Source organism: Capra hircus, chromosome 3 (genome assembly GCF_001704415.2).
Source record: "Capra hircus breed San Clemente chromosome 3, ASM170441v1, whole genome shotgun sequence".
Classification (NCBI taxonomy): domain Eukaryota; kingdom Metazoa; phylum Chordata; class Mammalia; order Artiodactyla; family Bovidae; genus Capra; species Capra hircus.
The window spans coordinates 98,079,927-98,102,560 of NC_030810.1; the positions used below are offsets into that span (position 1 = coordinate 98,079,927).

At 40.9% G+C, this 22,634-nt stretch overlaps 1 protein-coding gene across 2 annotated transcripts in view; it reads left to right on the forward strand.

Annotated features, from left to right (window-relative positions):
* CHD1L (chromodomain helicase DNA binding protein 1 like) overlaps positions 615-22,634 on the forward strand; it is a 72,539-nt gene continuing 50,519 nt past the window's right edge. For both annotated transcript variants that reach the window (XM_018046000.1, XM_018046001.1), the window contains exon 1: positions 615-776. In XM_018046000.1, coding sequence (XP_017901489.1) covers positions 644-776 — 133 coding nt within the window. In that variant the 5' untranslated portion in view covers positions 615-643. The remainder of the gene's footprint in view (positions 777-22,634) is intronic.

A 22,634-nucleotide genomic window follows, 5' to 3' on the forward strand; every position in this document is an offset into this window, starting at 1 on the left:
ATAGACGGCAGCCCACCAGGCTCCTCCGTCCCTGGGATTCTCCAGGCAAGAATACTGGAGTGAGTTACCATTTCCTTAACCAGTGCATTCAATCAAAGCTGATGCTGAGTCATGGTGACTTGCTGTCTAACACATAGCTTCAATTCGCTCTCTGTAATTCACTTGAGAAATCCACGGTGGCTATGACATTCTTCGTAAGTTTAATTTACTACCATTCAGAGGTTCTGGCCTACAGACTACAGGGAGTAAGTAAGGATTTCAGGGCCCAAACCAATTTATTAATACTGTAAACTGAACTCTACAATGTTGCCGAAAATCGCTGGAGGGCAGAGCTGTAACCCCAGAAGCCAATAGAGCACATTTAATGTTGTTTAAATAACAAGTGAATGACGAGCGTTTCAGGTGATCAGTCGTTTAGAGCGGACATAAGCTCAGCCAGAGGCACACGTGTGAGCGGCCCCACGTGCACCCGGCTGCACACATTCAACAGCCGGTAGAGGGCCTTCGAGCACCCAGAACTCAGAGCAGGGGCGCCCTCTGGCGGCGGCGGCGTCCGGAGGTTCCGGCAGAGAGCGTCGGGAAGGAAGCTCGAGGGGCGGGGCGGCGGCGCGGGGCGGTGCAGGGCGGCGCTTCGCCCGGCTGGATGGAGCGTGCGGGCGCTGCGACCCCGGAGGGCGACATGCCCGGCTTTCTTCTGGCTCTTCAGAGCGAGAGCCGAGCCGAGGCGCCGCGGGAGCGGGTGCAGGAGCAGGACTTGCGGCAGTGGGGCCTCACAGGTCAGTGGCTTCAGGCGCACTTTCGCCCACACCGGCCGACTTGTTGGGACTCTCCTCGCCCGGGCCCCTGTACCCGGTGCCAGGAACGGTCCGGCGGCACCGCGGGTGGACCTTCCCGTCGGTTTCAAACCTAGGGACAGCAGGGCCTTCCCTTCCCGCCCTTGCGGCGGGGCTGGGCGGAGAGGAACCCCGCCTGGTGCCGGGTGGCCATTGCCCCGCCTGCGCTGCGCGCGCGGCCGGCGGACGCGGGAGAAATGGAACTCCCCGACCGCTGCTCCCGCTACCCGGCGCGCCGGCCCTGGGGAGGGGGAACTTGTTGAGGCCCCTGTCCCAGAGGTCTCAAGAAGCGGAGACCGTCCTGGCGCCCAAGGTTGTGGGTTTCAAGTTTGTGTTCCGGTGGGTTTGGAGGCCTAGCTTGGGGCGTTTAATTAGTTGCTTCTGTAAAACGATCAGAACTCGTCTCCGAGCTTCAGTTCTCTTTTTCGTTTACCCGGCTCGCACAGTTCTTTCTCCACTGGTTAATTCTCCTCCAGCGTGATAACTTGAAATATGCAACTAAGCAAAGTTCATCAGCGCTTTTTTGCGTGTAACTATTTTGTTTGTACTAGCCCTTTCCTAGAACCTTAGAAGCGCAAAGCTTGCATCCCCTTGAGGTCTTCAGGCAGGGAGGCGGAGCGCGTTTCTGGATGGAGACCACAGGATGGAGAGTTGTTTGTTGTTGTTTAGTCGCTAAGTCGTGTCTTATTCTTTTGCGACCCCCTGGATTGTACCTCGCCAGACTCCTCTGTCCGTGGGATTTCCCAGGCAAGAATACTAGAGTGGGTTGCCATTTTCTCTAGGGAACTCTCCCAACCCAGATATCGAACCCATGTCTCTTGCGTCTCCTGCTTTGGTATCCGGTTGCTTTACTACTGAGCCACCCGGGAAGCTCGTAAGGAATGTTATCCATTTAAATGTGAATTTATGGTCTGATGCTTGTGTGTTTGGTGTAAAGTTTATCTGTTTATAAAGCCAAAGTTTATACGTGCTTGTGTGTTTGCCTGTCCTTGCATGTGTTTTGGGGTATGTTATGATGTGTGAGAGAAGGCTAGATCAAATGTGCACATTGATACTGGACTGTTGATAATTCACCTGGAGGAATATACACATGGACCACATGTGTATACACATGTGCTGTTATAGTAAAATTCAGAAGATAGGTACGAGATTGCAGGTTTACCTGAAAGAATTAGAGTGAGTGAATGAAGAGGTAAATAGACCAATAGGAAAGTTTGGTGGTGCGCATAGATAAGTGCGTAATGTGGAAAAGGAAAAAGTAGAAAATAAATATACTCAGAGGAATAACCATTTAATATTGTAACTTGAAATTCCTATGTCTATTTGAATAAATTAATGTTCTGAGAAACTTCTTTGGTTAAAAATGCTTACTGAATTTTCATTTTTATTTTTTGTATTTTAAATTCTTTGTGTTTTTTTTTTCTTCTGATTTTTTCCTTTTTAACAGAAGTAGTACATATTTTCTGTAAAACATTTAGGGTAATATTCTATGCATAAAGAAAAACAGTAATATACATAATTCTATGACATACTATCATGTTTCCTGCCAGTCCTTGGCGTTTGCATGCATGCATATGTTTGTATATATAATTTCTTTTTCTCTCTCTTTTCCAGGGTGGGGCCAGGACTGAGGGAGAAGCGCAAAAATGGGCTTTCATTTTTATGAAACCATAAATTTTTTCCTTATTGTCGTTTAGTCTTCTTCAATATATTTAGTGCATACATGGTGCTAAGTCACTTCAGTCATATCCACCTCTTTGTGACCCTGTGGATTGTAGCCTGCCAGGCTCCTCTGTCTATGGGATTCTCCAGGCAAGAACACTGGAGTGGGTTGCATATTTAGTAGGTACAGGCTGATTTTTTCATTTTTTATTTTTATTTTGGAGATTAATCTCATTATTTATTTCATTTGCAAATATTTTCTTCAATTTTGAGGATTGTCGTTGCATCTTATTTATGGTTTTCTTTGCTGTACAAAAGCTTTTAAGTTTAATTAGGCCCCATTTGTTTATTTTTGTCCTTATTTTCATTACTGTAGAAGGTAGGTCAAAAAAGATCTTGCGGTGATTTACGTGAGTGTTCTTCCTGTGTTTTCCCCTAAGAGTTTTACAGTATCTGGTCTTTAATCCATTTTAAGTTTATTTTTGTGTATGGTGTTAGGGAGTGTTCTAATTCATTCTTTTACGTGTAGCTGTCCAGTTTTCCCAGCATCACTTATTGAAGAGACTGTCTTTTCTCCATTGTATTTACATGCTTCCTTTGTCATAGATTAGGTGACCATAGGAATGTGGGTTTATCTCTGGGCTTTCTGTCCTGTTGCATTGATCTAATATTTCTGTTCTGTGTCAGTACCATACTGTCTTGATTACTGTTGCTTTGTAGTATAATCTGAAGCCAGAGAGTCTGATTCTTCCTGCTCCATTTTGTTTTCTCAAGATTGCTTTGGCTATTTGGGATCTTTTATGTTTCCATACAAACTGTAAAAATTTTTTTTTTAATTCTGTGGAAAATGCCATTGGTAATTTGATAGGGATTGCATTGAAGCTGTAGGTTGCTTTGGGTAGTATTGATTCTTCCAAGAACATGGTATATCTCTCCCCTGTTTGTGTCATCTTCGATTTCTTTCATCAGTCTCTTAATAGTTTTCTGAGTACCAGTCTTTTACCTCCTTAGGTAGGTTTATTCTTAGGTATTTTATATGTTTTGTTGCAGTAGTAAATGGGATTTTTTTTTTTAATTTCTCTTTCCTATCTTTTATCATTAGTGTGTAGGAGTAACAGAAATTTCTGTGTATTAATTTTGTATACTGCAGCTTTACCAGATTCATTGATTGGCTCTAGTGGTTTTCTGCTGGCATCTTTAGGATTTTCTGTGTATAGTTTCATGTCATCTGCAGACAGTGACAGTTTTGCTTCTTTTTCTCCAGTTTGGATTCCTTTTCTTTTTCTTATCAGATTGCAATGGCTAGGACTTCCAAAACTATGTTGAATAATAGTGGTGAGAGTGGACATCCTTGTCTTATTCCTGATCTTAGAGGAAATGCTTTTAGTTTTTCACCATTGAGAATGATGTTTGTGGTGGGTTTTTCATATATGACCTTTATGTTGAGGAAGATTCCCTCTATGCCTACTTTCTGGAGGATTTTTATCATAAATAGGTGTTGAATTTTGTCAAAAGCTTTTTCTGCATCTATTGAGGTGACCATATGGTTTGTATTCTTTAATTTGTTAGCATGGTATATCATATTGGTTTGCATTTGTTGAAGAATCCCTGCCTCCCCAGGATAAAGCCGACTTGATCATGATGTATGATCCTTTCAATATGTTGTTGTATTCTGTTTGTTAGTATTTTGTTGAGGATTTTTGTGTCTGTGTTCATCAGTGATATAGTCTGTAATTTTCTTTTTTTGTGATATCTTTGTCTGATTTGGGTATTAGGGTGATGATGGCCTTGTAGCTTGAGCTTCGGAGTGTTCCTTCCTCTGCAATTTTTTGGAAGAGTTTGATGAGGATGAGTGTTAGCTTGTCTCTAAATGTTTGATAGAGTTTGCCTGTGAAGCCATTCTGGTCCTGGACTTTTGCTTGTTGTAAGATTTTTAATTATAGTTTCAATTTCATTACTGGTGATTGGTCTGTTTATATTTTCTATTGGTTTAGTCTTGTTTCAGTCTTGGAAGATGGTACCTTTCTAAGAATTTGCCCATTTCTTCCATGTTGTCCATTTTATTGGCAAATAGTTGCTTTAAGTAGTCTCTTTTGATCCTTGGTATTTCTGTGGTGTCAGTTGTAATTTCTCCATTTTTCATTTCTAATTTTATTGATTTGAATCTTGTCCCTTTTTTCCTTGATGAGTCTGGCTAAAGGTTTATCAATAGCCAGCTGTAGTTTCATTGATTTTTGCTATTGTTTTATTTCTACTGGGTTGGCCAAAAAGTTAATTCAGGTTTTTCCATAGTATCTTATGGACAGACTCAAAGGAATTCATTGGCCAACTCAGTATTTCATTTATTTCTGCTCTGATTTTTATGATTGGTTTAGGTATAAGGTTAGTTGTTTGAGTTTTTTCTTAGTTTCTTGAGGTAGGATTGAATTGCTATAAACTTCTTCTTAGAACTTCTTTTGCTTCATACGTAGATTTTGGGTCATTGTATTTTCATTTGTTTCTATGTATTTTTAAATTTGCTCTTTGATTTCTTCAGTGATGTCTTGGTTATTTTGTATCATTGTTTAGCCTCCTTGTGTTTGTGTGGTTTTTTTTTTTTACATCCAGTACTCTTGCCTGGAAAATCCCATGGACGGAGGAGCCTGGTAGGCTGCAGTCCATGACGTCGCTAGGAGTCGGACACGACTGAGCTTTCACTTTCACTTTCATGCATTGGAGAAGGAAATGGCAACCCACTCCAGTATTCTTGCCTGGAGAATCCCAGGGACGGGGGAGCCTGGTGGGCTGCCATCTCTGGGGTCGCACAGAGTCGGACGCGACTGAAGCAACTTAGCAGCAGCAGCAGCAGCCCCTGTTATTGACTTCTGGTCCCATAATGTTGTGGTCAGAAAAGATACTTGGTACGGTTTCAGTTTTTTTAAATTTACTGAGGTTTAATTTGTGACCCATGATGTTGTCTATCCTAGAGAATGTTCCATGTGCACTTGAGAAGAAAGTGTAATATGCTGCTTTTAGGTAGAATGTCCTATAAATAGCAATTAAATCTGCCTGGTCTATATTGGCATTTAAAGCTGTGTTTCCTTATTTTCTGTCTAGGTGATGTAAGTTGGGTGTTAAAGTCCCCCACTATTATTGTGTTCCTGTCAGTTTTCCTTTTTATGGCTGTTAGCATTTTCATTATGTATTGAGGTGCATAAATATTTTTTTTTTTTTTTTTTTTTTTTTTTTTTTTTTTTTAGGGGTATAGCCAATTAGCAATGTTTATTTTTTTTTTTTTTTTTTGTTTTTTTTTTTATGTTTATTTATTTATTTTTTTTTTCTTACATGCGTTCCCAAACATGAACCCCCCTCCCACCTCCCTCCCCACAACATCTCTCTGGGTCATCCCCATGCAGAGGTGCATAAATATTTTTGTGTTATATCTTCTTGGGTTTATCCCTTGATCATTATGTAGTGACCTTCCCTGTCTCTTGTAAGTCTTTTAAAGTCTGTTTTATCTAAGTATTGCTATTCCAGCTTTCTTTTGATTTCCTTTTGCATGGCATGTCTTTTTCCACCCCCTCACTTTCAGCCTGTATGTGTCTTTAGGTCTGAAGTAAGTCTCTAGTGTGCTGTGTGCTTAGTTGATCCATCGTGTCCAACTCTTTACGATCACATGGACTGTAGCCTGCCAGGCTCCTCTGTCCATGGAATTCTCCAGGCAGGAGTACTGGAATGGGTTGCCATTTCCTTCTCCAGGGGATCTTCCCAACCCAGGGATCGAACTCAGGTCTCCAGCATTGCAGGCAGATTCTTTACCATCTGAGCCACCAGGGATGAACCATACATTCAGGTCTTGTTTTTGTATCCATTCAGCCAGTCAGTTTCTTTTGGTTGGAGCATTTAATCCATTTACATTTAAGGTAATTATCAATATACACGTTCCTGTTACCATTTTCTTTATTATTCTGGGTGTGTTTTTGTAGGTCTTTTCGTTCTCTTGTGTTTCCTGCCTAGAGAAGTTCCTTTACCATTTGTTGTAAAGCTGATTTGGTAGTGCTGAATTCTCTTAGCTTTTGCTTGTCTGTAAAGCTTTTGATTTCTCCTTTGAATCTGGATGAGATCTTTGCTAGGTAGAGTAAAGTAGGTTTTTCCCTTTCATTATTTTCAATATATCCTGCCAGTCTCTTCTGGCCTGCAGAATTTCTTCTGAAAAATCAGCTGATAACTTTGTGGAGATTCCCTTGTATGTTGTTATTATTATTATTATTATTTGCATTTCCTTTGCATTAATATTTTTTCTTTGAATTTAGTATTTGTTTGTTTGATTAATATGTGTCTTGCCATGTTTCTCCTTGGGTTTATCCTGTACGGGACTCTGCTTCTTGAACGTGGATGGCTATTTCTTTTCCCATGTCAGAGGATTTTTCGGCTATAATCTCTTCAAATATTTTCTCAGACCCTTTCTCTTTCTCTTTTTTCTTCTGGGATCACTGTCATTCAAACGTCAGTGAGTTTAATGTTTCTGAGACTCTCCTCATTTCTTTCCATTCTTTTTCTTTATTCTGCTCCTTTGCAGTTATTTCCACTATTCTACCTTTTAGCTCACTTATTCATTCTTCTGTCTCAGTTATCCTGCTATTGATTCCTTCTAGTGTATTTTTATTTCATTTTTATTTATTTTAATTGGACGATAATTACAATATTGTGATGGTTTCTGCCATACATCAACATGAGTTGGCCATAGGTACACTACACACATGTCCCCCCAACCCTGAATCCCACTCCACCCCTTGAGGCTGTTCCAGAGCACTGGCTTTGGGTGCCCTGCTTCATGCATCAGACTCGCACTGGTCATCTGTTTTACATATGGTAATGTATGTATTTCACTGCCATTCTCTCAAATCATCCTTCACTCTCCCTTTTCCCACTGAGTCCAAAAGTCTGTTCTTTACGTCTGTGTCTCCTTTGCTGCCCTGTATGTGGGATGGATCGTCGGTGCCATCTTTTAAAATTCCGTATATATATATATATATGTATATATATGTACACACACATATATGCATATATATATATGCATTAGTATACAGTATTTGTCTTTCTCTTTCTGGCTTATTTCACTCTATCATAGGCTCTAGGTTCATTCACCTCATTAGAACTGACTCAAATGCATTCTTTTTATAGCTGAGTAATATTCCATTGTGTACGTGTACCACAACTTTCTTATCCATTCATCTGCTGATACATACCTAGATTGCTTCCATGTCCTGCTGCTGCTGCTGCTAAGTCGCTTCAGTCGCATCCGACTCTGTGCGACCCCATGGACGTCAGCCCACCAGGCTCCCCCGTCCCTGGGCTTCCCCAGGCAAGAACGCTGGAGTGGGTTGCCATTTCCTTCTCCAATGCGTGAAAGTGAAAAGTGAAAGTGAAGTTGCTCAGTCGTGTCCGACTCTTTGCGACCCCATGGACTGCAGACCACGTCCTAGCTATTGTAAATAGTGCTGCAGTGAACATTGGGGTACATGTGTCTTTTTCAATTCAGGTTTCCTCAGAGTGTACGCCTGGCAATGGGATTGCTGGGTTGTATGATGGCACCTGACTCCAGTACTCTTGCCTGGAAGACTGCACTCCATGGGGTCACTGAGGGTCAGACACAACTGAGCAACTTCACTTTCCCTTTTCACTTTCATGCTTTGGAGAAGGAAATGGCAACTCACTGCAGTGTTCTTGCCTGGAGAAGCCCAGGGACGGGAGAGCCTGGTGGGCTGCTGTCTGTGGGGTCGCACAGTCAGACACGACTGAAGCGACTTAGCAGGAGCAGCAGCATGGCTGTTGTATTCTGAGTTTTCTAAGGAATCTCCACACTGTTTTCTCTAGTGGCTGTACTACTTTGCATTCCCACCAACAGTGTAAGAGGGTTCCCTTTTCACCACACCTTCTCCAACGTTTAGTGTTTACTGTAGACTTTTTGATGATGGCCATTCTGACCAGCTTGAGACGACACCTCATTGTGGTTTTGATTTGCCAAAGATGGAGAAGCTCTATACAGTCAACAAAAACAAGACCAGGAGCTGACTGTGGCTCAGATCATGAACTCCTTATTACCAAATTCAGACTGAAATTGAAGAAAGTAGGGAAAACCGCTAGACCATTCAGGTATGACCTAAATCAAATCCCTTGAGATTATACAGTGGAAGTGAGAAATAGAGTTAAGGGACTAGATCTGATAGATAGAGTGCCTGATGAACTATGGAATGAGGTTTGTGACATTGTACAGGAGAGAGGGATCAAGACCATCGCCTTGGAACAGAAATACAAAATGGCTGTCTGGGAGGCCTTACAAATAGCTGTGAAAAGAAGAGAGGCGAAAAACAAAGGAGAAAGTGAAAGATATAAGCATCTGAACACAGAGTTCCAAAGAATAGCAAGAAGATATAAGAAAGCCTTCTTCAGGGATCATTGCAAAGAAATAGAGGAAAAGAACAGAATGGGGAAGACTAGAGATCTCTTCAAGAAAATTAGAGATACCAAGGGAACATTTCATGCAAAGATGGGCTCGATAAAGGACAGAAATGGTATGGACCTAACAGAAGAAGAAGATATTAAGAAGAGGTGGCAAGAATACACAGAAGAACTGTACAAAACAGATCTTCACAACCCAGATAATCACAATGGTGTGATCACTCATCTAGAGCCAGACATTCTGGAATGTGAACTGAAGTAGGCCTTAGAAAGCATCACTACGAACAAAGCTAGTGGAAGTGATGGAATTCCAGTGGAGCTGTTTCAAATCCTGAAAGATGATGCTGTGAAAGTGCTGCACCCAATATGCCAGCACATTGGGAAAACTCAGCAGTGGCCACAGGACTGGAAAAAGTCAGTTTTCATTCCAATGCCAAAGAAAGGCAATGCCAAAGAATGCTCAAACTGCTGCACAATTGCACTCATCTCACATGCTAGTCAAGTAATGCTCAAAATTCTCCAAGTCAGGCTTCAACAATACGTGAACCATGAACTTCCAGATGTTCAAGCTGGTTTTAGAAAAGGCAGAGGAACCAGAGATCAAATTGCCAACATCCGCTGGATCATGGAAAAAGCAAGAGAGTTCCAGAAAAACATCTATTTCTGCTTTATTGACTATGCCAAAGCCTTTGACTGTGTGGATCACAATCAACTATGGAAAATTCTTAAAGAGCTGGGAATACCAGACCACCTGACCTGCCTCTTGAGAAATCTGTATGCAAGTCAGGAAGCAACAGTTAGAACTGGACATGGAACAACAGACTGGTTTCAAATAGGAAAAGGAGTAGGTCAAGGCTGTATATTGTCACCCTGCTTATTTAACTTCTATGCAGAGTACATCATGAGAAATGCTGGCCTGGAAGAAACACAAGCTGGAATCAAGATTGCCAGGAGAAACATCAATAACCTCAGATATGCAGATGACACCACCCTTATGGCAGAAAGTGAAGAAGAACTAAAAAGTCTCTTGATGAAAGTGAAAGTGGAGAGTGAAAAAGTTGGCTTAAAGCTCAACATTCAGAAAACAAAGATCATGGCATCCTGTCAAATCACTTCATGGGAAATAGATGGGGAAACAGTGGAAACAGTATCAGACTTTACTTTTTTGGGCTCCAAAATCACTGCAGATGGTGACGGCAGCCATGAAATTAAAAGACGCTCACTCCTTGGAAGAAAAGTTATGACCAACCTAGATAGCGTATTCAAAAGCAGAGACATTACTTTGCCAACAAAGGTCCGTCTAGTCAAGGCTATGGTTTTTTCAGTGGTCATGTATGGATGTGAGAGTTGGGCTGCGAAGAAGGCTGAGCGCCGAAGAATCGATGCTTTTGAACTGTGGTGTTGGAGAAGACTCTTGCGAGTCCCTTGGACTGCAGGGAGATCCAACCAGTCCATTCTGAAGGAGATCAGCCGTGGGATTTCTGTGGAAGGAATGATGCTAAAGCTGAAATTCCAGGACTTTGGCCACCTCATGCGAAGAGTTGACTCATTGGAAAAGACTCTGATGCTGGGAGGGATTGGGGGCAGGAGGAGATGGGGAGGACAGAGTATGAGATGGCTGGATGGCATCACGGACTCAATGGACGTGAGTCTGAGTGAACTCTGGGAATTGGTGATGGACAGGGAGGCCTGGCGTGCTGCGATTCATGGGGTCGCAAAGAGTCGGACACGACTGAGCGACTGAACTGAACTGAACTGAAAATCACTGAAGATGGTGATTGTGTCGGACTGAGCAACTGAACTGAACTGAATAATGAGTGACATTGAGCATCTTTTCATATGTTTATTAGCCATCTATATGACTTCTTTGGAGAGATGTCTGTTTATGTCTTTTGTCCACCTTTTGACTGGGTTGTTTGTTTTTTAGATATTGAGCTGCCTAAGCTGCTTGTGTATTTTGGAGATTGTCACTTGTTTAGTTTGCTATTATTTTCTCCCATTCTGAGGGGTGTTTTTTCACCTTGCTTTTGGTTTCCTTCATTGTGCAAAAACTTTTAAGTTTAATTAGGTCCCATTTATTTATTTTGTTTTTATGTCCATTACTCTAGGAGGTGAATCATAGAGGATCTTGCTGTGATTTATGATGGACAGTGTTCTGCCTGTGTTTTCCTCCAAGAGTTTTATAGTTTCTGGTCTTACATTTAGGTCTTTAATCCATTTTGCATTTTATTTTTGTGTATAGTGTTAAAAAGTGTTCTAGTTTTATTCTTTTACATGTAGTTGACCAGTTTTCCCAGGACCATTTGTTGAAGAGGCTGTCTTTTCTCCATTATATATTTTTGCCTCCTTTGTCAAAGGTAAGCTCTGGATAGGTGAGTAGATTTAGCTCTGGACTTTCTAGTTTGTTCCATTGATCTATATTTCTGACTTTGTGCTAGTACCATACTGTTTCGATAGCTGTAGCTTTGTAGTATAGTCTTAAATTGGGAAGGTTGATTCCTCCAGTTCCATTCTTTCTCAAGATTGCTTTCACTGTTCAGGGTCTTTTGTGTTTCAATACAAATTGAGAAGTTATTTGTTCTAGTTCTGTGAAAAATACCATTGGTAGTTTTGATAGGAATTGCACTGAATCTATAGATTGCTTTGAGTAGTAAATGCATTTTCATTATATTGATTCTTCTAATCCAAGAACATGGTATATTTCTGTGTTTGTATCATCTTTGATTTCTTTCTTCACTGTTTTAGTTTTCTATATACAGTCTTTTGTCTCTTTCAATTCAGTTCAGTCGCTCTGTCATGTCTGACATTTAGCGACCCCATGAATTGCAGCACGCCAGTCCTCCCTGTCCATCTCCAACTCCTGGAGTTCACTCAGACTCACATCTGTCGAGTCCGTGATGCCATCCAGCCATCTCATCCTCTGTCATCCCCTTTTCCTCCTGCCCCCAATTCCTCCAAGCATCAGAGTCTTTTCCAATGAGTCAGCTCTTCTCATGAGGTGGCCAAAGTACTGGAGTTTCAGCTTTAGCATCATTCCTTCCAAAGAAATCCTACAGCTGATCTCCTTCAGAATGGACTAGTTGGATCTCCCTGCAGTCCAAGGGACTCGCAAGAGTCTTCTCCAACACCACAGTTCAAAAGCATCAATTCTTCGGCCCTAAGCCTTCTTCACAGTCCAACTCTCACATCCATACATGACCACTGAAAAAACCATAGCCTTGACTAGACGGACCTTTGTTGGCAAAGTAATGTCTCTGCTTTTGAATATGCTATCTAGGTTGATCATAGCTTTTCTTCCAAGGAGTAAGCGTCTTTTAATTTCATGGCTGCCGTCACCATCTGCAGTGATTTTGGAGCCCAAAAAAGTAAAGTCTGACACTGTTTCCCCATCTATTTCTCATGAAGTGATGGGACCAGATGCCATGATCTTTGTTTTCTGAATGTTGAGCTTTAAGCCAACTTTTTCACTCTCCACTTTCACTTTCATCAAGAGGCTTTTTAGTTCCTCTTCACTTTCTGCCATAAGGGTGGTGTCATCTGCATATCTGAGGTTATTGATGTTTCTCCTGGCAATCTTGATTCCAGCTTGTGTTTCTTCCAGGCCAGCGTTTCTCATGATGTACTCTGCATAGAAGTTAAATAAGCAGGGTGACAATATACAGCCTTGACCTACTCCTTTTCCTATTTGAAACCAGTCTGTTGTTCCATGTCCAGTTCTAACTGTTGCTTCCTGACTTGCATACAGATTTCTCAAGAGGCAGGTCAGGTGGTCTGGTATTCCCAGCTCTTGAAGAATTTTCCATAGTTGATTGTGATCCACACAGTCAAAGGCTTTGGCATAGTCAATAAAGCAGAAATAGATGTTTTTCTGGAACTCTCTTGCTTTTTCCATGATCCAGCGGATGTTGGCAATTTGATCTCTGGTTCCTCTGCCTTTTCTAAAACCAGCTTGAACATCTGGAAGTTCATGGTTCACGTATTGTTGAAGCCTGATTTGGAGAATTTTGAGCATTACTTGACTAGCGTGTGAGATGAGTGCAATTGTGCAGTAGTTTGAGCATTCTTTGGCATTGCCTTTCTTTGGCATTGGAATGAAAACTGACCTTTTCCAGTCCTGTGGCCACTGCTGAGTTTTCCCAATGTGCTGGCATATTGGGTGCAGCACTTTCACAGCATCATCTTTCAGGATTTGAAACAGCTCCACTGGAATTCCATCACTTCCACTAGCTTTGTTCGTAGTGATGCTTTCTAAGGCCTACTTGAATTCACATTCCAGGATGTCTGGCTCTAGATGAGTGATCACACCATCATGATTATCTGGGTTGTGAAGATCTGTTTTGTACAGTTCTTCTGTGTATTCTTGCCACCTCTTCTTAATATCTTCTTCTTCTGTTAGGTCCATACCATTTCTGTCCTTTATCGAGCCCATCTTTGCATGAATTGTTCCCTTGGTATCTCTAATTTTCTTGAAGAGATCTCTAGTCTTCCCCATTCTGTTGTTTTCCTCTATTTCTTTGCATTTGTCTCTTTAGGTAAATTTATTCCTAAGTATTTTGTTCATTTCAGTGCAGTGGTGAATTTGATTGTTTTCTTAATTTCTCTGATTTTTCAATTTTAGAGTATGGAAATGCAATGGATTTCTGTGTATTAACTATATCCTGTGACTTTACTATATTCATTTATAAGTTTTAGTAATTTTCTAGTTGCATCTTTAGGGTTTACTATGTAGAGAATCATGTCATCCACAATGAGAGTCAATTTTCTTCCAATGTGGATTCCTTTTATTTTTCTTCTCTGGTAGCTGTGGCCGGGACTCCAAAGCTATGTTGAAGAGTAGTCGTGAGAGTGGGCACCCTTGTCTTGTTCCTGCTTTTAGAGGCAATGCTTTCAATTTTTTGTCATTGAGGATAATGTTTGCTGTGTGTTTATCATATATGACTTTTATTATGTTGAGGTATATTACTTCCATGCCTACTTTCTGGAGAATTTTTATCATAAATGGGTATTGAATTTTGTCGAAGGCTTTCTCTGCCTCTACTGAAATAATCATATGGTTTTTATTTTTAAATTTGTTGAGATGGTGTATCACATTGATTAATTTGCAAATATTGAAGAATCCTTGCACGAGAATAAAGCCCACTTGATCATACTATATGATCTTTTTAATATGTTGTTGGATTCTGTTTGCTAGAATTTTTTAAAGGATTTTTACATCTATGTTCATCAGTGACATTGGCCTTTAGTTTTCTTTTTTTGTGGCGTCTTTGTCTGGTTTTGGTATCAGGGTGATGTTGGCCTCATAGAATGAGTTTGGGAGTTTTCCTTCCTCTGAAGTGTTCTGGAAGAGTTTGAGTAGAATAGGTGTTAGCTCTTCTCTAAATTTTTGGTAGAATTCACCTGTGAAGCCATCTGCTCCTGGGCTTTGTTTGTTGGAAGATTTTTTTATTACAGTTTCTATTGTCATGCTTGTGATTGGTCTGTTCACATTTTCTGTTTCTTCCCGGTTTTGTTTTGGAAGGTTATACTTTTCTAAGAATTTGTCCATTTCTTCCAAGTTGTCCATTTTATTGGCATACAGTTGCTGATAGTAGTCTCTTATGATCTTTTGTATATCTGTGTTGTCTGTCTCAATTTCTCCATTTTCATTTCTAATTTCATTGATTTGAGTCTTTTTTTCCTTGACAAGTCTGGCTAACAATTTGTGTATTTTATCTTCTCAAAGAACCAGCTTTTAGTTTTATTTATCTTTGCTATAGTCTCCTTCATTTCCTTTTTATTATTTCTATTCTGATTTTTATGATTTATTTCCTTCTACTAACTTTGGGTTTTTTGTTGTTGTTCTTCTCCTAGTTGTTTTAGGTTTAAGTTTAGGTTGTTTGTTTGATGTTTCTCTTGTCTCTTGAGGTAGGCTTGTATTACTATGAAGTCCCTCTTAGCACTGTTTTTACTAAATCCCATAGATTTTGCATTGTTGTATTTTCATTATCATTTGTTTCTATGCATATTTTTATTTCCATTTTGATTTCTTCAGTGATCTGTTCATTGTTCAGAAGCATTTTGTTTAGCCTCCATATGTTTGTGTTTTTTATTCTTTTTTTTTTTTCCTGTAGTTGATAATCTTAACTGTGATCAGAAAAGATGCTTGAAATGATCTCATTTTTTTAAAAATTTACCAAGGCTTAATTTGTGGCCCAAGATGTAACCTATCCTGTAGAATGTTCCACATGCACTTGAGAAAAAGATGAAATCCATTGTTTTTGGTTTTTGAGATATCAATTAGGACCAACTGGTCCAGTGTATCATTTAAAGCTTGTGTTTCCATGTTAATTTTCTGCCTGGATGATCTGTCCATCGGTGTGAGTGGGGTATTAAAAGTCCCCCACTATTATTGTGTTATTGTTGATTTCCCCTTTAATAGTTGTTAGCATTTGCCTTATGTATTGAGGTGTTCCTATGTTGGGTGCATATATATGTTTATAATTTTTATGTTCTTTTCTTGGATTGATCCCTTGATCATTATGTACTTCTTTGTCAATGTGTCCTTTGTCTCTTATAACTGTCTTTATTTTAAAGTCTATTTTATCTGATATGAGTATTGCTACTTCTGCTTTCTTTTGGTCTCCATTTGCATGAAATATTTGTCTTAGCCCCTGACTTTGAATCTGTATGTGTCCCTAGGTTTGAGGTGGCTCTTTTGTAGGCAGCATATAAAGGGGTCTTGCTTTTGTATCCATTTGGCTAGTCTCTGTCTTTTGGTTCGAGCATTTAACCCATTTATGTTTAAGGTAATGTTAATAAGTATTAACCTGTTACCATTTTGTTTGGGGTTTGTTTCTATAAACCTTTTTCGGTGTTTCCTGTATAAATAAGATCCTTTAGCATTTGTTGAAGAGGTGGTTTGGTGGTGGAATTCTCTTAGCTTTTGCTTGTCTGAAAGCTTTTGATTTCTCCTTCGAATCTGAATGAGATCCTTGGTAGGCAGAGTAATCCTGGTTATAGGTTTTCCTTTTCATCACTTTAAGTATATCCTGCCATTCCCTTCTGGCCTGCAGAGTTTTTGTTGAAAGATTGACTGTTATCCTTATGGAGAGTCTCCTTGCAAGTTGTTTGCTGCTTTTTCCTTGCTGATTTTGTTATTTTTTCTTTGTATTTAATTTTTGTTAGTTTGATTAATATGTATCTTGGCGTGTTCTCCTTGGGTTTATACTGTATGGGATTCTCTGGGCTTCTTGGTCTTCGGTGGCTATTTCCATCCCCATTTTAGGGAAGTTTTCAATTATTACCTCCTCAAATATTTTCTCATGCCCTTTCCTTTTGTCTTCTTCTCCTGGGATGCTTATGATTCAAATATTGGGGTGCTTAACATTGTCCCAGAGGTCTCTGTGACTGTCCTCATTTCTTTCTATTCTTTTATCTTTTTTCCGCTCTGCTTCATTTATTTCCACCATTCTGTCTTCCAGCTCACTTACCCTTTCTTCTGCCTCAGGTACTCTACTGTTGGTTCACTCCAGAGTGTTTTTAATCTCAGTCATTGCATTGCTCATTGCTGATTGACTATTCTTTATTTCTCCTGGATCCTTGCTAAGCATTTCTTCCGTCTTCTCAGTCCATGTGTCTAGTGTGCTTATCTGTATCTCCATTTTGTTTTCAAGATTTGGATCCTCTTTACTATCATTATTCTGCATTCTTTTTCAGATAGACTCTATCTCCTCTTTGGTTTGGTTTGGTGGGGTTTTACATGTTCCTTCACCTGCTGGGTATTTCTCTGGCTTTTCATTTTGTTTGCTGTGATTGTGGTCTCCTTTCTTCTGGCTGGAGGGTTGTAGTTCCTCTTAGTTGTGGAGTCTGCTCCCTGTGGGTAGGGTTGGACCAGTGGCTTGTGAAGATTTCCTGATGGGGTGAACTTGTGTGTGTGTTCTGGTCAATGGAGCTGGATCTCATCTCTCTGGAGGGCAGTGCAGTGTCCAGTAGAGAGTTTTGAGGGATCTGTGGATTTGCTGTGGCTTTGGGGAGCCTGTCTGTTAATGTTCAAGATTGTGTTCCGTTTTGCTAGAGGATTAGCTTGGGATGTCTTGCACTGGAGCCTGCTGGCTCTTGGGTGGAGCTTAGACTCAGTGTAGGTATGGAGGGTTTGGGGTGGGCTCTCATGTATTAATGTTCTCTGTTGTCAGGAGTTTTATGATGGTCAGAAGTTCTGGAGTTGAGCCTCCTGCCTCTGGGTTTCAGTCCTGACATCTTACAGTAGCATCAAGACTTCTCCATCCACATAGCACAAAAGACAAAACCCATAGGTTAATGATGAAACAACTCTCTACAGCCAGGAATACCCGAAGGGAGTCACAGAGTTTATATAGAGAAGAGAATAGGGAGGAAGGAGAAAGAGGTGACCAGGAGGAGAAAAAAGGAGTCAAAAGGGAATAGCAATCAAGCCAATAATCAAATCCCTAAGTGAAAATGTGTACTAAAAATTAGGCTCTTAAAGATACAAAATGAATAACAAAAGATAGAAAAGCAAAAATTAAGAACCTGGAATAAAAGTTAGACTCTAAAAAGCACAATGTAAAAATACAGAATTTATTTCAAAATTAAGATTTTTTTTGTAGAAAGGTGAAAGTAGGCTATAAAAAAAGCTAAAGGAGTCATAAAGAACTGTATTAGGACAGTATGAGAGAGAAAAAAGAAAAATAAGAGGGGAAGAGAGGAAAAAAATAGGAATTGAAATATGAGAAATTAAAAAATAAAATTTTTTAAAATTGAAAAATAATGAAGAAAAAGGTTTCTTTTAAATATTTCAATAAGAAGCAGAGGGATATATATGGTGGTAGGTAGATGAATGTTCGTGTGATTCCTCTGTGTTCCTGCTAGTCGAGTTGCCTACTCAGAAAGTCCTCCAGTGTATCTAGGAATGTCTCTGGAGCTGTTGTGGGCAGTGTGGAGTCAGTTCAGTGTCAGATATTTCCTTGTTCCAGCTGTAGTTGTTCCCAACATGTACAGTTGCCCCTCAAATGCACAGTCTCAGTTTGACAGCGGGGTTTTAATCTTGCATCTGCTACTTCTGGGGCAGTTCCCCCTGCTTTTCTTTGCTTAGGTTGGCCTCCTCTGTTTGCAAGTTTCTCTTCAGTGTCTGATCTCCACCCTGACATGAAGGGGTGAAACTGGCCACTTATTCAGGCTCACTTGGAGCTGTGGAGACGGAAAGTGAAAGTGTCAGTCACTAAGTTGCGTCCAACTCTTTGCGACCCCATGGACTGTACTTCAGGCTCCGCTGTCCATGGGATTCTCCAGGCAAGAATACTGAAGTGGGTTGCCATTCCCTTCTCCAGGGGATATTCCCACCCAACCCAGGGATTGAACCGAGGTCTCCTGCATTGCAGGCAGCTTCTTTACTGATTGAGCCATGAGGGAAGATGTGGAAAGGCAGAGACACTGCGAACAAGCGCCGTGGCGTGTGTGGGGAGCCCTTGAAATGGGTGGATCAGCCAGGGATTGCCACAGCTGAAGGCGGTGTGTGCCTGCCAGGTCCAAGTGCTAGGGCTCCTGAGTGCAAGGTGCACCGTGAGGGCACCGTCCCAGATGGGCCATGCGTCTCCTCAGGGGAGTTGGTCTCAGGCTGTGATACCCTCTATAGCTCTGTGGTGTCCAGGATCCTGGGAACACGTGGGTAGCGACTGGTGGCTTGCTCACAGCTTGGGGGAGATGCGGCGTTTGGGGCTGAGATTGCAGCAGCTCCTTGCTTTCTGCCTCTGGCTACTGCTCACCTGCCTCTCTGTCTCTGAGGAGAGTCTTCATTTATTGTGTTGTTCATCACTGTCTATTTCTTCTTTAATTCTTTAGGTCCTTGTTAAACATTTCTTGTATTTTCTCTATCCGTGCCAAGAAATGGGTCCAGCTCTGGAGTTTGCAGGCAGTTGGGTGGAGATGGGCCTTGGTGCTAGGATGAGGACCTCTGGGAGAGTTCACACTGATTAATATTCCCTAGATCTGAAGTTCTCTATTAGTCCGGTGGCTTGGCATTAGTGCCCCCACCACAAGGTCTCAGATCCAAGCCCTGGCCTGGGAACCAAGACCCTGCAAGTCATGTGGCACAGCCAAAAAAAAAAAAAAAAAAGCAATAAACAGAAAAAAAGCAGAACAATACCAAAGGACAAAAAATAAAATAAAATTTAAAACATATAGAACAAGAGAACAATAAAAATGAAAGTGGAGCAAGACAGAACCATAACAGCAAAAAAATAAAAAATAATATAAAAATAAAAGATAAAAAAGAAAAAGGATTCCCTGGTGCTTTCTCTAGCCATGGTGAGCTGTAGCCTACCCCTGCCCCCCAGGAGACCTCAACACCTCTCTGGTTAGGTCTCTGGACTGTCTGCGTCAGCCCCACCTTTGCGTGTGTTCCTCTCACCAGCATCTGTTCCTGAAGCTGGCCTGGAGCATACGTGCCCGTACAGGCCTCCATATGCATGCTCAAAGGGCTGTTGACCATTTTTTATTGAGGTTTGTTTTTGCTTTGTAGGCTCTTGCTTGCATTGAAAAATTAAATATGTGTCATGTATAATGGGAATATGTTTTCTAATGTGTTATTTGTCTTTTGATTTTGTTGCATGTGTGTATGTATATCAATGATGATGTTTAATAATTCTTTGTAGTCAGATCTTAAGTTTTGCCATTAGCATTCTGCTTAGAAAGGGCTTGGAGAAGGCAATGGCACCCCACTCCAGTGCTCTTGCCTGGAAAATCCCATGGATGGAGGAGCATGGTAGGCTGCAGTCCATGGGGTCGCTAAGAGTCGGACATGACTGAGCGACTTCCCTTTCACTTTTCACTTTCATGCATTGGAGAAGGAAATGGCAACCCACTCCAGTGTTCTTGCCTGGAGAATCCCAGGGACTGGGGAGCCTGGTGGGCTGACATCTATGGGGTCACACAGAGTCGGACACGACTGAAGTGACTTAGCAGCTTAGCAGTAGAAAGGACTGCTATTCTGAATTTGTACTTAATGGCCTAAATGTTTTTATTCTAGTATAATTATGGTTTTTCATTTTACATTAAAATTTTCATTTCCCCAGAAATTTATTAGGAGAGAACTTGACTCTATTCCTTTCCCCCAAATATGGAACAAAGTGCCTGCTTTTTGGAAATTGCTGACTTAAATAAGTATTTTGTTTCGCGGTAAGCAGTCTTCTTCTTAATGGTGTCAGAGATACATCCCATTCATTTGGTGAACTTTAGAAACTCAGAATACGTTGGATCGATCATAAAGGTGTGTTTGGATTGCATTTTTTTTTTTTTTTTTAATATGGAGAAAGCTGACAGTTGGCCTCTTGGTTTTTTCCTTCTGGTAATTTATGGCATTTTCCTCTGACTGCTTTTAAGATACTTTTCTTTTAAGTTTTTAGAAACCTAATTATGATGTGTCTTGGTATATATTTCTTTGGGTTTATTTTTTTATTCTCTTTGAAGTTCATTCAGCTTTTTGAATCTGTAGATCTTTTGCCAAATTGTGAAAATTTTTCAGCCATTCCTTCTTTGAGTACTTTTTTAGCTCTGTCCTGTTTCTCATCTCTTTCTGGGATGCCAATGAATGAATGTAGATCTTTTGTTAGAGACTTGCAGTTCCTTGAAGCTCTGTTTTAGTCTGTTTTCTCTCTGTTCAGATTGAGTAATTTCTGTGGTTCTGCCCTCCAGTTCACTGATTCTTTTCTCTTTTCTATTGTGCTATCAAGTCCATCTTCTGAGCTTTTTACTTCGGTTATTGTATTTGTTAGTATATTATTTTTCTTTGTTCTTTCTGTTTCTTTACTGATGCTTTCTATTTTTTTTTCAGTTATTTTAATAAGCCTGTTCATAGTTGCTTGTTTGAGGCACTTTTATCATTGCTGGTTTAAAATAAGTGTAACACCTGTGTCATCTCGATGTTGGCACCTCTGGGTTGTCTTTTTTCATTCAGTTTGAAATCTTCCTGGTTCTTGGTATAATGAATGTTTATTAAAACTGGACTTTTTAATTTATTTTAGCTGCACAGGGTCTTCATTGTGGCACATGGGCTTCCCTAGTTGCGGTGTGCAGAGTAAGTTTCTGTATGTGCAATCTTAGTTTCCTCATCAGGGATTGAACCTAGGCTCCCTGCATTGGGAGCCTGAAGTCTTATCCCCTGGACCACCAGGGAAGATCTTACTTTACATATTGAGACTCAGGGTCTCATTTAAATCTTTTGTTCAGTTGTCTGTGCTGCTCTAACAGGGAAAGGTGGTTGCTGCCTTGTTACTACCAGGTGGAAATAGGAATCAGACTTCCCCTCTGAGCTTTTCTTAATACCTGGGAATAGGGAGGGGGTTTGTCCTTACTTCTGGGTGAGAATAAGAGTACTAGCTCCTAATCTGGTCCCCATGGGCACTGTGCTAGGGGTGGTCTCATTAACCCTAGGCAATGATAAAAATCCTGAGTCTCCACTGCTGCTGCTGCTGCTAAGTTTCTTCAGTCGTGTCCGACTCTGTGCGACCCCAGAGACGGCAGCCCACCAGGCTCCCCCGTCCCTGGGATTCTCCAGGCAAGAACACTGGAGTGGGTTGCCATTTCCTTCTCCAATGCATGAGAGTGAAAAGTGAAAGTGAAGTTGCTCAGTCGTGTCTGAGTCTCCACTAGGCCTCCTTTAACACTGTAGGGCCGGTTGGGGAGGGGGCTCATATGATCTAGTAGGAATGTAAGTTCAGGCTTCCTATGTGGTCTCTACTGACACTGCAGGGGAGGGAAAAGTGAAGTGGGATGTTTTCATTATTGGTGAATGGAATGAAGATCCTGACTGCCTGCTTAGCCATCTCTGGTACCTTCCTGCTAGGGGTGATGGGAACTTCACTGAACCTCTTGAGGGTGGAGGTCTAGGCTCCCATTTGGCCTTTGCTGTTGGGGGTGGGGCCACAGATTTTTCCCTTTAGTGTTTGGCTTAACTAGAGTGGTTATTGTCCAAAAGTTATAAGTTCTGTCTCTCTAGGCTGTCTTTTTCCTTTGGCTATGGAAACAGGCATTTGTTAAACTTTTCTTTGCTGTATACATTGGCATTTCTGGGTGGTTGGTTTCTTCACCTCTAAGTCTGGGCTATATGAGGCAAAAAGAAACCCAGGGAACTCATAACTGTTGTTTGCTGGCTCCCAAGGTTACTAACCAGTCTGCCTTCTTTGACCCCACCTTTTCAGAGTCATCTTATTATGTTCATTTTCTTTGTAATATTCAGAATTTTTAGTTGCATTATCAAGAGGAATGATGAAAAGAACATCTCTATCTCCCCAAAAGCAGAAGTCTCCAAGGTTCCTATTTTAATCTTTAAATTTTCTGGATTTTCCCACATACAATATGGGGATGATACCTAGCATGGGATTGTTACTAGCTTTAAATTGGGTAAATTAATGTACATTGTTTACTATTCTCTCTGGTATTTAGTAAGTGCTTAATATCAAAAATAGTAATCCTTTATCTGCCTTACTTGCCATCAATATCTTTTTTTCACTTGTCACTTGCCTTTTAAAAAAGTTTTGTTTTTGTTTGCGCTGGGTCTTTGTTGCTGCGTGCAGGTTTTCTCTAGTTGCAATGCAGTCGCTAGTCGTGGTGCACAGCTTCTTACTGCAGTGCCTTCTCTTTGCAGATCCCGGGCTCTAGGGTTTGTGGGCTTCAGTAGTTGGCAGCACCAGAGTGCTCTCTATAGAG